The sequence below is a fragment of the Ovis aries genome, chromosome 3 (assembly GCF_016772045.2).
Source record: "Ovis aries strain OAR_USU_Benz2616 breed Rambouillet chromosome 3, ARS-UI_Ramb_v3.0, whole genome shotgun sequence".
In the NCBI taxonomy this organism is placed as follows: Eukaryota; Metazoa; Chordata; class Mammalia; order Artiodactyla; family Bovidae; genus Ovis; species Ovis aries.
The window spans coordinates 183,750,354-183,765,486 of NC_056056.1; the positions used below are offsets into that span (position 1 = coordinate 183,750,354).

At 38.1% G+C, this 15,133-nt stretch overlaps 1 protein-coding gene across 2 annotated transcripts in view; it reads left to right on the forward strand.

The window, feature by feature from the left end:
- AMN1 (antagonist of mitotic exit network 1 homolog) overlaps nucleotides 1-15,133 on the forward strand; it is a 78,705-nt gene that overhangs the window by 39,582 nt on the left and 23,990 nt on the right. For both annotated transcript variants that reach the window (XM_004006747.6, XM_012175065.5), the window contains exons 4-6: nucleotides 1,378-1,595; nucleotides 1,905-1,961; nucleotides 14,389-14,500. In XM_004006747.6, the coding sequence (XP_004006796.1) occupies nucleotides 1,378-1,595; nucleotides 1,905-1,961; nucleotides 14,389-14,500 (387 nt within the window). The remainder of the gene's footprint in view (nucleotides 1-1,377; nucleotides 1,596-1,904; nucleotides 1,962-14,388; nucleotides 14,501-15,133) is intronic.

Below are 15,133 nucleotides of genomic sequence, written 5' to 3' on the forward strand. Positions count from 1 at the left end.
TGTATGAACTGCTTGTGTGCCTTGCAGCCCACCCCCTCACATATGCTTTAGAACCTTTATCTCCCAACTGGCAACTTGGAGATGCTCTTAAGGACGTCAGTCTACCATCTTCCCAGTTTGCCGGCTTCCTGACTAAAGCCACTTTAAGATTTCCACCAAGTCTTGTCTCTTGAGTATTGACCTTCCGAGTGGCAGGAAGCTGAAATTGGGTTTGGTACCGACCTTGTCCAGTTACAGTGTTTTATAACCAGGCAGACTGCATGTATCAGTGTGACTGTTACATGAATTAATGGATTTTTACCATTTTTAAAAAATATAAAATTTTTACTCTTTTCAATATAAGAAAGAGGGAGTTATTTGGCTACCTAGGTTTCTGGAAAATTTTGTAGGTAGTTGGCTTTATTTTACAATTAGCTTGGTTAGCAAGTTAGAATATTCATAATATTGCAAGGAAGCATAAGTTTTAAAATGTTTACACAAATACTGACTCTCTAAAAAGAACTTTCATGCTGAACACTAATGAATAAAGTAAGAGTTCTTTCAGTTCAGTTCAGTTCAGTTCAGTCGCTCAGTTGTGTCCGAATCTTTGCGACCCCATGAATCGCAGCAAGACATAGTAAACAATAAAAATGACCTACACACGAATTTACCATCTTCCATTTTGTGTATTTTGCCCATAAAGGTGTCTTTTAACAGTGCTATAATGTTTGTCCATGACTGAAGGGCCCAGGATTCCTTCAGTACTCTTTTTATTTATAGGGCACATCATCACATACCTGTTACCAAAGTGCTTTTACATCAATTTAATTGGATTAGGGCCTGTCTTTTCTTGACCCTTGGTAAAATTTAAGATTCATCCAGGCTAACAGAAGGAGCATGGTGGTAGGAAAGGGTAGAATCAAAGAGGTAGGGGAAAACACAGAAACATGGGTATGATTTCTAAGGATAAGCATGAAAGCTATTAAGACATTTGCGGCATTTAACTTTTGACTTCTTTTCAGAGTCTACAAGAAAATTAACTTTATTACTTTAAAACTTTTAACAAAAAGGAGATTCATTACTATTTAATTACCTAATTTGGTTCTGAATGATATTTGGTCATTTCTTAAAAGCAAATCTAATCATAAAAACGCATGTCATTAATTACAGATATTCTGAAGACTGTACTACAGAGAATATAGAGAATTCTTGAAACATTCTAAAAGAGTTTTAAATAATGACAGCATCACTGGAAAAATAGTATGTTCCCCATATGAACTACTTTGGAAAAGGCTAACTGGATGTATCAGTACTGGTGATTACTAAAATAAAAATCAGTCACATTTCTCATATATAAACATCTATAGCTCATTGATATGGAATTATATTTTCCCTCAGGAATAAAAGCTGTGGCTTCATCTTGTTCTTACCTGCATGAAGCTTCTTTGAAAAGATGCTGCAATCTCACTGATGAAGGAGTCCTTGCTCTTGCACTCAATTGCCGGCTGTTAAAGATCATTGATTTAGGAGGCTGCTTAGGTATTACTGATGTGTCCTTGCAGGCATTAGGAGAAAACTGCGCATTTTTGCAGTGTGTTGATTTTTCAGCTACTCAGGTAAATGAAATAAAACTTGAAATGTAGAGACTGTATGTATTTATTTGCCCAGTATATTTCCATAACTCATCAGAACACAATTTTTGTTGTTGCTGAAATTATTGACTTCATATTTTGATAGTTAAATAATTACAATATAATTTGGCACCCTCTCCTCAATTGTTTTAAGTAAGGGTAGAAGGTATGTGGTGGCTAAAACACATGTTTGCTAAATGGGAGGAAATAAAACAATATCTAAATAATAATTTTTAGAAAAATATGCTTCCATCATCTCCATTTATGTGCTGTGTTCTTTTTCCCTTTGCTTAGGTATCTGACCACGGTGTGGTTGCGCTTGTTAGTGGACCTTGTGCCAAGAAATTAGAGGTAATTTAAAAATATCTATAAAGATGATGATAACTGAATTTATATTATCCTCAGAAATTCTTTATTAAACCTAGAAGACAACCAGTGCCTTATTCTCAATTAGGTATTTCCAAGGACTTTTTTCCCCCTCCACCTCTTTATTCCAGAGTGAAAAAAAAGACTGGTAAAGTTAGGAGATAAAGTATGCTTTATAAAAACCCATTTTACTTCCAATAAATGTTCTTATTTTCCAGAGGTTTTAACTTCTAATATATTTAAGGATAGCCTTATTATGGATAAAGATAATGAAAATTTATCAATGTAAAATGACATCCTTTAGAATTTTCATGTCTGACTGATATTTTTACCAGGACTACTTATGCTCTTGCCAGTGTATTTTTCTTGACATCATATTTATTCTCTCTTGATCATCTTTTTCTGAATCTATGAAGGCATCCAAAGTATACCACTGTGGCATAAAGATTATTTTGAGCTGAAGATGTCTAAGAAACCACAGAGGTTAAAAAAAAGACTTTGTCTGAACCGCCTCCCATCCCCCCTCTCTGCCTAAAAGCAGACACTTCCAAAAGAATTCAAACGCCTCAAATCCTTTTTAAGGGAGATTTTCAGATGAGAAATTGCATTAAACAGGCATTGTCAAAAGATTATCATAACTCCCATCTATTTTCCTAAAGGTCCATTTTGTCTTCCCTAAAAGTCATTTGTATGACTGTTAAGTATCCTTTCTCCTCCTCCTCTTCCCCTATTAAGATGGTATATAAACTAAATTCTAGCCATTTCTTTGAACCACGACCTTTGTGAGCTTGTGAATAAATTTTGCCTTTCCTCTTGTTAATCTTACTGTCAGTTTAATTTAAAGGCTTCCAAAGGCAAATATAAGCAGATAGAGAAAAGGTTTTTCCTCCCCCAGAAGCCACATTGTGCAGCTGTTTAAAAAGATCTTAGTGTTCCTTCTTTGTATTCAATGACAGATGTGGCACCTATAACCTGTTTCTAAATATTAAGAAGTCTTTTGTCCCAAGATTTTTATTTTTTTCCTTTCCCAGTTTACAGTGTTTTAGTTTGTTTTTACTCTTAATTAAAAGCTGTGCTTTTCAACAAAAAGTCACATCAAATCCTTTTTGGAAGTAAGCAGCCTGTAAATGAATTATACATGTTAGTAACCACTATTAGAATGGTGATGCCATGTTTTTGCCAAAATATTTCTGCTTGATTTATTGCCCAAAGAATTTTTTTTGTGATGTCTATATATCTGCATCCTGCTTATATGTATATATATGTGTTTGCATATATAAAATAGCATATATATTTTTATGAATTTTTTCATTAAGAAATTTTGTTTTTAAAGAAGTTTCAAATTCCAAATTGCATTCTAACTGTAGGTGCAATAAACTGCCAAAACTTTTACTGTTTTAAATACAAACATTTATTGAGCACTTAATATGCTATCCTCCATGCTACTTCCTTATATTCATTAGGTTATTTTATTTTTACAGCATTATGCTATAATCACCATCAATTTTATCAAAGCTATCCAACATTTAACCTAGTTTATCACTTCCTAATAAAACCACCAGGAAATTAGTTGTTGTGCAGTGGTAGGGAATATACCTACATATCTACTTTAGCTTTATAAAATAAAGGGTACCTAGGCAGACTGAGGAAAAAATCCAACCACCAGTGCATTGGTCATTGTAATGTTTTTGAATTTGTCGTTTTTTCAGTTTTCCAAAGCTTATTTCTGTAAGTGTCAAAATATTTTAATGAAAATCTTTCTAAAATTTGTTAGAACTTAATTCCTTCCTTAAACAAAGGAACATATTTTAACATTTGACTCATTGCATCTTTGTGACCACAATTTCTGACAAATAGAAATGCAAACACCTTCATTTCTTTTAACTGATTCTTCTCTTTTGGGTAATATATATACCTACATTTTCAGATACCCCATTTTTAACCTGTTGCTTTTAATTTGTTCAGTTCCTGAGAGTTAGGGGCTTCCCTCATAGCTCAAGTGGTAAAGAATCCACCTGCAATGCAGGAGACCTAGGTTCAATTCTTGGGTCAAGAAGATCCCCTGGAGAAGCAATAGGCTACCCACTCCAATATTCTTGGGCTTCTCTTGTGGCTCAGCTGGTTAAGAATACACCTGCAATGCCGGAGACCTGGGTTTGGTCCCTGGGTTAGGAAGATCCCCTGGAGAAGGAAAAGGTTACCCACTCCAGTATTCTGGCCTGGAGAATTCCACGGACTGCATAGTCCATGGGGTCTCAAAGAGTTGAACACGACTGAGTGACTTTCACTTTCATTTTCTGGGAAGTTAAATATCAAGGTTGCTAAATAGTTAATAATTTGAAAATATATTTGATTAAAAGTCTAAGAACCTCTCCTAAAGATTGCCATTTAGTAAAAACATATGTTACAGCATTTATGGGCTTCCCTGGTAGCTCAGATGACAAAGAATCTGCCTGCAATGTGGGAGACCTGGGTTTGATCCCTGGGTTGGGAGGATCCCCTGGCAAAGGAAACGGCTACCCACTCCAGTATTCTTTCCTGGAGAATTCCATGAACAGAGGAGCCTGGCAGTCTACAGCCCATGGTGTCGCAAACAGTTGGACACAACTAAGCACCTTTCACACACACACAGCATTAATTGAATGTCAGTATTGACTCTGAAATCTTTATTGGTCTGAGTTCTCAGTGAGAGCAGATCATTTTGTTCATCACTCGGTCATCATTCTATACCTAGGTTTTACTACAGTTCCAGTCACACAGTAGTACCTCAATAAATGCTGTCATATTTTAAACTTTATATCACAGTCATTTTATAGCTTTCTACAATCTTAATGGTTAAACTTTAATTTGCTGTGAAAGAATTATTCATTTATTAAATATTTATTGAGTATCTGTTAAGTTCTAGGCACTGTCATATTAGAGAACAAAATCTGTCCTTGTTATGTATCACTTTTCCTTAATGGTTTTTCTGATGTTGGTACTTCAGCTTATTTACAGCTTTTATCTATTGGAAATAATCATGTGTTGGGACATATCACTTTTTCTTCCTTTACTATAATTAAGTCCCTAAAACAACACAAGTGGATCAATTCTACGTCATTGTCTGTTGTTCTTCAGTCTCTTAAGTCATGTCCCATTCCTTGTGACCCCCATACCATAGCACAGCAGGCTCCTCTGTCCTCCACCACCCCCTACAGTTTGTTCAGATTCATGTCCATTCTGCCGTATTGACTATGCCAAAGCCTTTGACTGTGTGGATCACAATAAGCTATGGAAAATTCTGAAAGAGATGGAAATACAGACCACCTGACCTGCCTCTTGAGAAATCTGTATGCAGGTCAGGAAGCAGCAGTTAGAACTGGACATGGAACAACAGACTGGTTCCAAATAGGAAAAGGAGTACGTCAAGGCTGTATATTGTCACCCTGCTTATTTAACTTCTATGCAGAGTACATCATGAGAAACGCTGGCCTGGAAGAAACACAAGCTGGAATCGATTGCCGGGAGAAATATCAATAACCTCAGATATGCAGATGACACCACTCTTATGGCAGAAAGTGAAGAGGAACTAAAAAGCCTCTTGATGAAAGTGAAAGAGGAGAGTGAAAAAGTTGGCCTAAAGCTCAACATTCAGAAAACGAAGATCATGGCATCTGGTCCCATCACTTCATAGGAAATAGATGGGGAAACAGTGGAAACAGTGTCAGACTTTATTTTTTAGGGTTCCAGAATCACTGCAGATGGTGACTGCAGCCATGAAATTAAAAGACGCTTACTCCTTGGAAGAAAAGTTATGACCAACCTAGATAGTATATTCAAAAGCAGAGACATTACTTTGCCGACTAAGGTCCGTCTAGTCAAGGCTATGGTTTTTCCTGTGGTCATGTATGGATGTGAGAGTTGGACTGTGAAGAAGGCTGAGCGCCAAAGAATTGATGCTTTTGAACTGTGGTGTTGGAAAAGACTCTTGAGAGTCCCTTGGACTGCAAGGAGATCCAACCAGTCCATTCTGAAGGAGATCAACCCTGGGATTTTTTTGGAAGGAATGATGCTAAAGCTGAAGCTCCAGTACTTTGGCCACCTCATGCAAAGAGTTGACTCATTGGAAAAAACTCTGATGCTGGGAGGGATTGGGGGCAGGAGGAGAAGGGACGACAGAGGATGAGATGGCTGGATGGCATCACAGACTCGATGGATGTGAGTCTGAGTGAACTCCAGGAGATGGTGATGAACAGGAAGGCCTGGCGTGCTGCAATTCATGGGGTCACAAAGAGTCGGACACGACTGAGCGACTGAACTGAACGGAACTGGGTTGGTGATGTTATCTAACCATGTTGTCCTCTGCTATCCCCTTCTCCTTTTGCCTTCAATCTTTCCCAGCACCAAAGTCTTTTCCAGTGAGTCAACTCTTCATATCAGGTGGCCAAAGTACTGGGGCTTCAGCTTCAGCATTTGTCCTTCCAAAGAATATTCAGGGTTGATTTCCTTTAGGAACGACTGGTTTGATCTTGCATTTCAAGGGACTGTCACGAGTCTTCTCCAACACCACAATTTGAAAGCATCGATTCTTCAGCACTCAGCCTTTCTTGTGAGGACAGAGAAGCCTGGTGTACTACAGAATGGGGTCGCAAAGTGTTGGACACGACTTAGCAACTGAACAACAATAACATACAATGAGAACAACAGATGGAAGGAACAGTGTTCAGCTCAGGTTTCATTTAAAGTATATTAAGGGCTTCCCTGGTGGTTCAGAGGTTAAAGCATCTGCCTCCAATGCGGGAGACCTGGGTTCGATCCCTGGGTCAGGAGGATCCCTTGGAGAAGGGAATGGCAACCCACTCCAGTATTCTTGCCTGGAGAATCCCACGGACAGAGAAGCCTGGTAGGCTACAGTCCACAGGGTCGCAAAGAGTCGGACACAACTGAGCAACTTCATTTTCACTTTCACTTGAAAGGCATTTAAAAAAAGAAAGTATTCAATTCTGGCAAATACGGGTTCTAGCAAAAATTTCAAATTCACAATATTAACTTCATGGGAAACAATATAGCAATGTGAATTTAGGACCTTTTCTCCTCTACATGGAAAACCCTAAAGACTCCACCAGAAAATTACTAGAGCTCATCAATGAATATAGTAAAGTTGCAGGATATAAAATCAACACACAGAAATCCCTTGCATTCCTATACACGAATAATGAGAAAGTACAAAAAGAAATTAAGGAAACAATTCCATTCACCATTGCAACGAAAAGAATAAAATACTTAGGAATATATCTACCTAAAGAAACTAAAGACCTATATAGAGAAAACTATAAAACACTGATGAAAGAAATCAAAGAGGACACTAATAGATGGAGAAATATACCATGTTCATGGATCGGAAGAATCAATATACTGAAAATGAGTATACTACCCAAAGCAATTTACAAATTCATTGCAATCCCTGTCAAGCTACCAGCCACATTTTTCACAGAACTAGAACAAATAATTTCAAGATTTGTATGGAAATACAAAAAACCTCGAATAGCCAAAGCAATCTTGAGAAAGAAGAATGGAACTGGAGGAATCAACTTGCCTGACTTCAGGCTCTACTACAAAGCCACAGTCATCAAGACAGTATGGTACTGGCACAAAGACAGACATATAGATCAATGGAACAAAATAGAAAGCCCAGAGATAAATCCACACACATATGGACACCTTATCTTTGACAAAGGAGGCAAGAATATACAATGGAGTAAAGACCATCTCTTTAACAAGTTGTGCTGGGAAAACTGGTCAACCACTTGTAAAAGAATGAAACTAGATCACTTTCTAACACCGTACACAAAAATAAACTCAAAATGGATTAAAGATCTAAATGTAAGATCAGAAACTATAAAACTCCTAGAGGAGAATATAGGCAAAACACTCTCAGAAATAAATCACAGCAGGATCCTCTATGATCCACCTCCCAGAATTCTGGAAATAAAAGCAAAAATAAACAAATGGGATCTAATTAAAATTAAAAGCTTCTGCACAACAAAGGAAAATATAAGCAAGGTGAAAAGACAGCCTTCTGAATGGGAGAAAATAATAGCAAATGAAGCAACTGACAAACAACTAATCTCAAAAATATACAAGCAACTTATGCAGCTCAATTCCAGAAAAATAAACGACCCAATCAAAAAATGGGCCAAAGAACTAAATAGACATTTCTCCAAAGAAGACATACGGATGGCTAACAAACACATGAAAAGATGCTCAACATCACTCATTATTAGAGAAATGCAAATCAAAGTCTCTGCTTTTTAATACACTGTCTAGGTTTATCATCCCTTTCCTTCAAGCAGCAAGCATCTTTTCATTACATGGCTGCAGTCACCATTCACAGTGATTTTGGAGCCCAAGAAAATATAACCTGTCACTTCTCCCACTTTTTGCCTCCTGTCACTGCTTCCACTTTTTGCCATTAAGTGATGGCACCAGATGCCATGATCTTGTGTTTTTTGAATGTTGAGTTTCAAGGCAGCTTTTTCACTCTCCTCTTTGACCTTCATCAAGAGGCTCTTCAGTTCCTCTTCACTTTCTGCCATTAGAGTGTTATCATCTGCATATCTGAGGTTGTTGATATTTCTCCCAGCAGTCTTGTGTTCCAGCTTGTGCTTCATCTAGCCTGGCACTTTGCATAATGTACCCTGCATATAAGTGAAATAAGCAAGGTGACAATATACAGCCTTGTTGTACTCCTTTCCTAATTTGGACGAACCCATTATTCCATGTCCGTTTCTAACTGTTGTTTCTGGCCTGCACACAGGTTTCTCAGGAGACAGGTAAGGTGGTCTGCTACTCTCATCTCTTTAATATTTTTCCACAGTTTGTTGTGATCCACACAGTCAAAGGCTTTAGCACAGTTGATGAGGCAGAAGTAGATTTTTTTTGGACCTCCTTGCCTTCCCCATGATCCAAAGAATGTTGCCAATTTGATCTCTGGTTCCTCTGCCTTTTCTATACCCAGCCTGTACATCTGAAGTTTCTTTGTTCTCATACTGCTGAAACCTAGCTTGAAGAATTTTGAACACTGCCTTGATAGTATGTGAAATGAGTGCAATTGTATGGTAGTTGGAATATTCTTTAGCATTGCCCTTCTGTGGGATTGAAATGAAAACTGAACTTTTCCAGGCCTGTGGCCACTACTGAGTTTTCCAAATTTGCTGGCATATTGAGTGCAGCACTTTCACAGCATCATCTTTTAGACTTTGAAATAGCTCAGCTAGAATTCCATCACTTCAACTTGTTTTGTTCATAATATGCTTCCTAAGGCCCACTTGACTTCTCACTCCAGGATGTCCAACACTAGGTGAGTGACCACACCATCATTGTTATCTGGGTCATTAAGGCCTTTCTTGTATAGTTCTGTGTATTTTTGCACCTCTTCTTAATATCTTCTGCTTCTGTTAGGTCCTTACCATTTCTGTCCTTTATCATGCCCATCCTTGACTGAAACGTTCCCTTGATATCTCCCGTTTTCTTGAAGCGATCTCTAGCCTTTCTCATTCCATTGTTTTCCTCTGTTTCTCTGTATTGTTCATTTAAGAAAGCTTTCTTATCTCTCTTTGCTATTCTCTGGAACTCTGCATCCAGTGCATGTATCTTCTCCCTTGCCTTTTGTTCCCCTTCTGTCCTCAGCTATTTGTAAAGCCTCTTCAAATAACCACTTTGCCTTCTTGCATTTCTTTTTCTTTGGGATGGATTTTGGTCACTGCCTCCTGTATAATGTTATAAACTTCATTTAATAATAATCTCATATAAATGTCCATAGTTCTTGAGGCACTCTATCAGATCTAATCTCTTGAATCTGTTCATCACCTCTACAGTACAACCATAAGGTATTTTATTTAGGTCATACCTGAACGGCCTAGTTGATTTCTCTGTTTCTTTCAGTTTAAGCCTGAATTTTGCAATAAGGAGCTCATGATCTGAGCCACACTCAGCTCTGGCTCTAGGTATAGAGCTTCTCCATCCTCAGCTTAAAGAATATAATCAGTCTGACTTTGGTATTGACCATCTGGTTATGTCCATGTATAGAGTCATCTCTTGTGTTTTTGGAAAAGGGTGTTTGCTATGACCAGTGTGTTCTCTTGACAAAACTCTGCTAGCCTTTGCCCTACTTTATTTGGTACACCAAGGCCAAACTTGCCTGTTATTCCTGGAATCTCTTGACTTATCTACTTTTGTATTCCAATCCCCAAGGATGAAAAGGACATCTTTTTTTGTGTTAGCTCCAGAAGGTGTTGTAGGTCTTCATAAAATCGGTCAGCTTCAGTTTCTTCAGCATCAGCGTTTGGGCATAGACTTGGATTACTGTGATGTTGAATGGTTTGCCTTGGAAATGAACCAAGATCTTTCTGTCATTTTTGAGGACACACCCAAGTACTGCATTGTGGACTCTTTCATTGACTGTGAGAGCTACTCTACTTCTTCTAAGGGAGTCTTGCCCACAGTAGTAGACATTACAGTTATCTGAATTAAATTTGCCCATTCCCATCCATTTTAGTTCACTGATTCCTGTCATTGTTCACTCTTGCCATCTCCTTCTTGTCCACATCTAATTTACCTTGATTCATGGACTTTACATTCCAGGTTCTTATGCAACATTGTTTTTTACATCGTCAGACTTTACTTTCACCACCAGATACTTCATCCACAGGGAGTGCTGCTCCTGTTTTGACCCAGCCACTTCATTCTTTCTGGAGCTATTCGTAATTGCCCTCCACTCTTCCCCAGTAGCATACTGGACACCTTCCTACCTAGGGGCCGCTCATCTTCTGGTGTCATATCTTTTGCCTTTTCATACTGTCCATTGGGTTCTCCAGGCAAGAATGTTGGAGTGAGTTGCCAACCCCTCCTCCTGTGGACCACGTTTTGTCAGAACTCTTCAGTATGACCCATCTGTCTTGGGTGGCCCTGCATGGCATGGCTCATAGATTCAGTGAGTTATGCAAGCCCCTGCCCCACAACAAGGCTGTGATCCATGAAGGGGTTTATTGTCTGTCACCTTGCCAATTCATATCATAGGATGCCTTTTCCATGTAGAATATGATGCTTTCTCTTCAGTTTTCAAGAATTTTCAATATATTCAAGTTTCCTTTATTTTAAGACATGATTAATTATAATAATATGTATACCAACATAATATCAGCTTTTCAATAGAAAAGAAAAACTACTACCATAAGTATACATATCAATTATTAGTTGAATCTTACTTTCAGAATTGTTAAAAAGTTCTTGATGTTGGCAAATATACATAAAATTTACTATTTTAACCATTTTTAGGGTACAATTCAGTGGATTTAAGTACATTCACATCATTGTGCAGCAAATAGAAATTCTTTGCCCTTTAAACAATAACTCCCCATTATCCTTTCCCCCAGCCTCTGACAACCTCTGTTCTATCTTCTGTCTTTATGAATTCACCATTATAGTGACATTTTTAAAAACCATTCATCCACTGATATGGTTCCACCTTTTGCCTTCTGTGAATATCTCTACTATGAACATAGCTGTATAGACATCTATTTATATCCCTGCATGCAGTTCTTTGGAGTATATCCCTAGAAGTGAAATAGCTAGATAATATTCTAATCTATATATAATTTTTTGAGGAACTGCCATACTGTTTCCATAGCAACCATATCCTTTTACATTTTCACTAGCAATGAGAAAGTATTTCAAATTAGAACATTAAACAAAAGATTGATAATATTTCAAATATATGAAAATGTATGGAAATTTTTATAACAGAGACCTGTGAGCCAACCACTTGAATTGTCTGCATTTATTCCAGCCAATTATATTTTTTAAAAATTATTAAATGTGATATCTAAAGCTCCCTCCCCTCATTTATTCCCCTTCTTCCGTCAGAGGTAACCACTCTTCTGAAGATGCCTGTGTATCTTTCCTTCCATGTTTGACTATTTCATCTTTCTACATATGTGTGTGTATATCTGTGACTGTTGTTGTTCAGTTACTAAGTTATATCTGACCCTGCAGTCCCATGGGACTGTGACACGCCAGGCTTCTCTGTCCTTCACCATCTCCCAGAGCTTGATCAAACTCATGTCCATTGAGTCAGTGATGCCATCCAACCATCTCATCCTTTGTTGTCCCCTTCTCCTCCTGCCCTCAGTCTTTCCCAGCATCAGGGTCTTATCTAACGAGTCAGCCCTTCACATCTGGTGGCCAAAGTATTGGAGCTTCAGCTTCAACATAAGTCCTTCTAATGAATATTCAGGACTGATTCCCTTTAGAATCAACTGGTTTGATCTCCTTGCAGTCCAAGGGATTCTCAAGAGTCTTCTCCAACACCATAGTTCAAAAGCATCAATTCTTTGGTGTTCAGCCTTCTTTATGCTCCAACTCTCACATCCATACGTGACTACTGGAAAAAACCATAGCTTTGACTATACAGACCTTTGTTGGCAAAGTAATGTATCTGGTCTTTAATATGCTGTTTTGGTTTGTCATAGTTTTTCTTCCAAGGAGCAAATGTCCTTTAATTTTGTGGCTGCAGTCACCATCTGCAGTGACTTTGGAGCCCAAGAAAATAAAGTCTCTCACTTTTTCTGTTGTTTCCCCATCTACTTGCCATAAAGTGATGGGACCGGATGCCATGATCTTCTTTTTTGAATGTTGAGGTTTAAGCCAGCTTTTTAACTCTCCTCTTTCACCTGCATCACGAGGCTTTTTAGTTCCTCTCTGCTTTCTGCCCTAAAGGTAGTGTCATCTGCATATCTGAGGTTATTAATATTTCTCCCAGCAATCTTGATTTCAGCTTGTGCTTCATCATTTGTGATCAGTTCAGTCGCTCAGTCGTGTCCAACTCTGCGACCCCATGGACTGTAGCACGCCAGGCCTCCCTGTCCATCACCAACTCCCAGAGTTTACTCAGACTCATGTCCATTGAGATGGTGATACCATCCAACCATCTCATCTCTGTCATCCCCTTCTCCACTGCCTTCATTGTGATATATTCATAAACAAGACATTATATTATGTGTTTTTCAGTTCAGTTCAGTCACTCAGTCATGTCTGACTTTTTGCAACCCCATGGACTGCAGCACACCAGGCCTCCCTGACCATCACCAACTCCTGGAGTTTACTCAACCTCATGTACATTGAGTCGGTGATGCCATCCAACCATCTCATCCTCTGTTGTCCCCTTCTCCTGCCTTCAATCTTTTCCAGCGTCAGGGTCTTTTCAAATGAGTCGTGTGTTTTTAAATAGTGCATAATAGTTTCATATCATATGTGTTGTTTTACAATTTGAGTTTTTATTCAAAATCATGTTTTAAAAATTTTTTTAAGCTTTATTGGAGTTTTATTTACATACAATAAAATTCACCTATTTTAAGTGTACAGTTTGATGAATGTCAGTAATTGTTTACAATCTTATAACCACTACCACAATTAGGTACAGAATATTTCCATCACCCCAGGAGGTTTTCTCCCATCTCTTTTCAGTCAGTGCTCTGCTGTAGCCTTCCCCCAAGCAACCACTCATTTGTCAATATAGTTTTGCTTTTTCTATAATATTTTATATGAATGAAATCATACAGTATATCATCCTTTGGCTTTTTACTATTTTCTTTACTTCTTTCATTTGGCATAATATTTTTGAGATTCATCCATGTTGTTAAACATGTTAATATTTCATCCCTTTTTTTGGCCGAGTAGTATTCCATAGTCTGGGTATAACACAGCATGCTCATATATTCACCTTTCAGGTTGTTCCAATTTTAGACTATTATAAATACTGCTGTGGACATTTGCATACAAGTGTCTGTGTAGACATATGATTTCATTTTGGGGGGTAATGACTAGAATGGAACTGCTGTGTCAGACAGTAAGTACATGTTTAGCTTTATAAAATGCTACAACACTGTTTTGCAAAGTGTCTGAACTAACATGTTTAGGATTTATGTCTATTAATACAAGTAAATATTTTTCTTTGTAACTGTTTTATCTTATTACAATGTATTAATGAACCACCATTTACTTACCCAATCTCCATTTATCTACTATTACAAGTAATATTTCAGTTGACATATTTATAAGTTGTTTCCTTACACACATGTACAAGCATTTCTATATATATAGTGGACATCTGCTGTTTGAATTAATTGCTAGGTTCTGGAGGATACTTATTGTCAGTTTAAATAGATACTGCCAAATTGCCTTATAAAGTGGTTGGGCATTTAACTTTTAAAGCTGCTATACCTTCCAAATTACTGTAGACTTTCATCGGTCCTTCCTATAGTTTTTCATAGGTATTGGGGGTTTTGTTATCAGAGTACAGCATTTCCCAAGCATTTCACACTGTTCTTATTGTCCTGTTTTTTCTTTTGATTATACTTTCTTTATTTTTAAACAGGAGATTCATATGGGGCATTGTGTGAATCTGACTGATGAGGCTGTAGAAGCTGTCCTTACTTGCTGTCCTCAGATATGTATATTACTCTTCCATGGATGCCCTCTAATAACAGGTTAGTATAAGGCTGTGTGTGTGTGTATGTTAGTTAAGCAATCATGTCTGACTCTTTGCGACCCCATGGGCTGGCTGTGGAATTCTCCAGGCAAGAATACTGGAGTGGGTTGCCATTCCCTTCTCCAGGTGTGTGTGTGGGCTAAGTTGCTTCAGTTGTGTCTGACTCTTTGCAACCGTATGGACTGTAGCTTGTCAGGGTCCTCTGTCCATTTGGATTCTCCAGGCCAGAATACTGGAGTGGGTTGCCATGCCCTCCTCCAGGGGATCTTCCCAACCCAGGGATCGAACCCATGTCTCGTGAAGTTCCTGCATTGCAGGTGGATTCTTAACTACTGAGCCACCAGGGAAGCCCCTCCTTCTTCAGGGGATCTTCCCAACGTAGGGATTGAACCCAGATCTCCTGCATTGCAGGCAGATTCTTTATACCATCTGATCCACCAGGGTAAGTATGAGGCTGCTTGGGTTCAAATCTTGGTTTCATCTTTTAATAACTGTGTAACTTGAGTAAATTACTTAACCCATTCCATTATTCAGTTTCCTCATCTGAAGGTGAGTATAATCACAGTACCTACCTTATAAACTTGATCATGACAAACATTTTTTGGTGCCTAGCACATACTGAAGGCTCAGT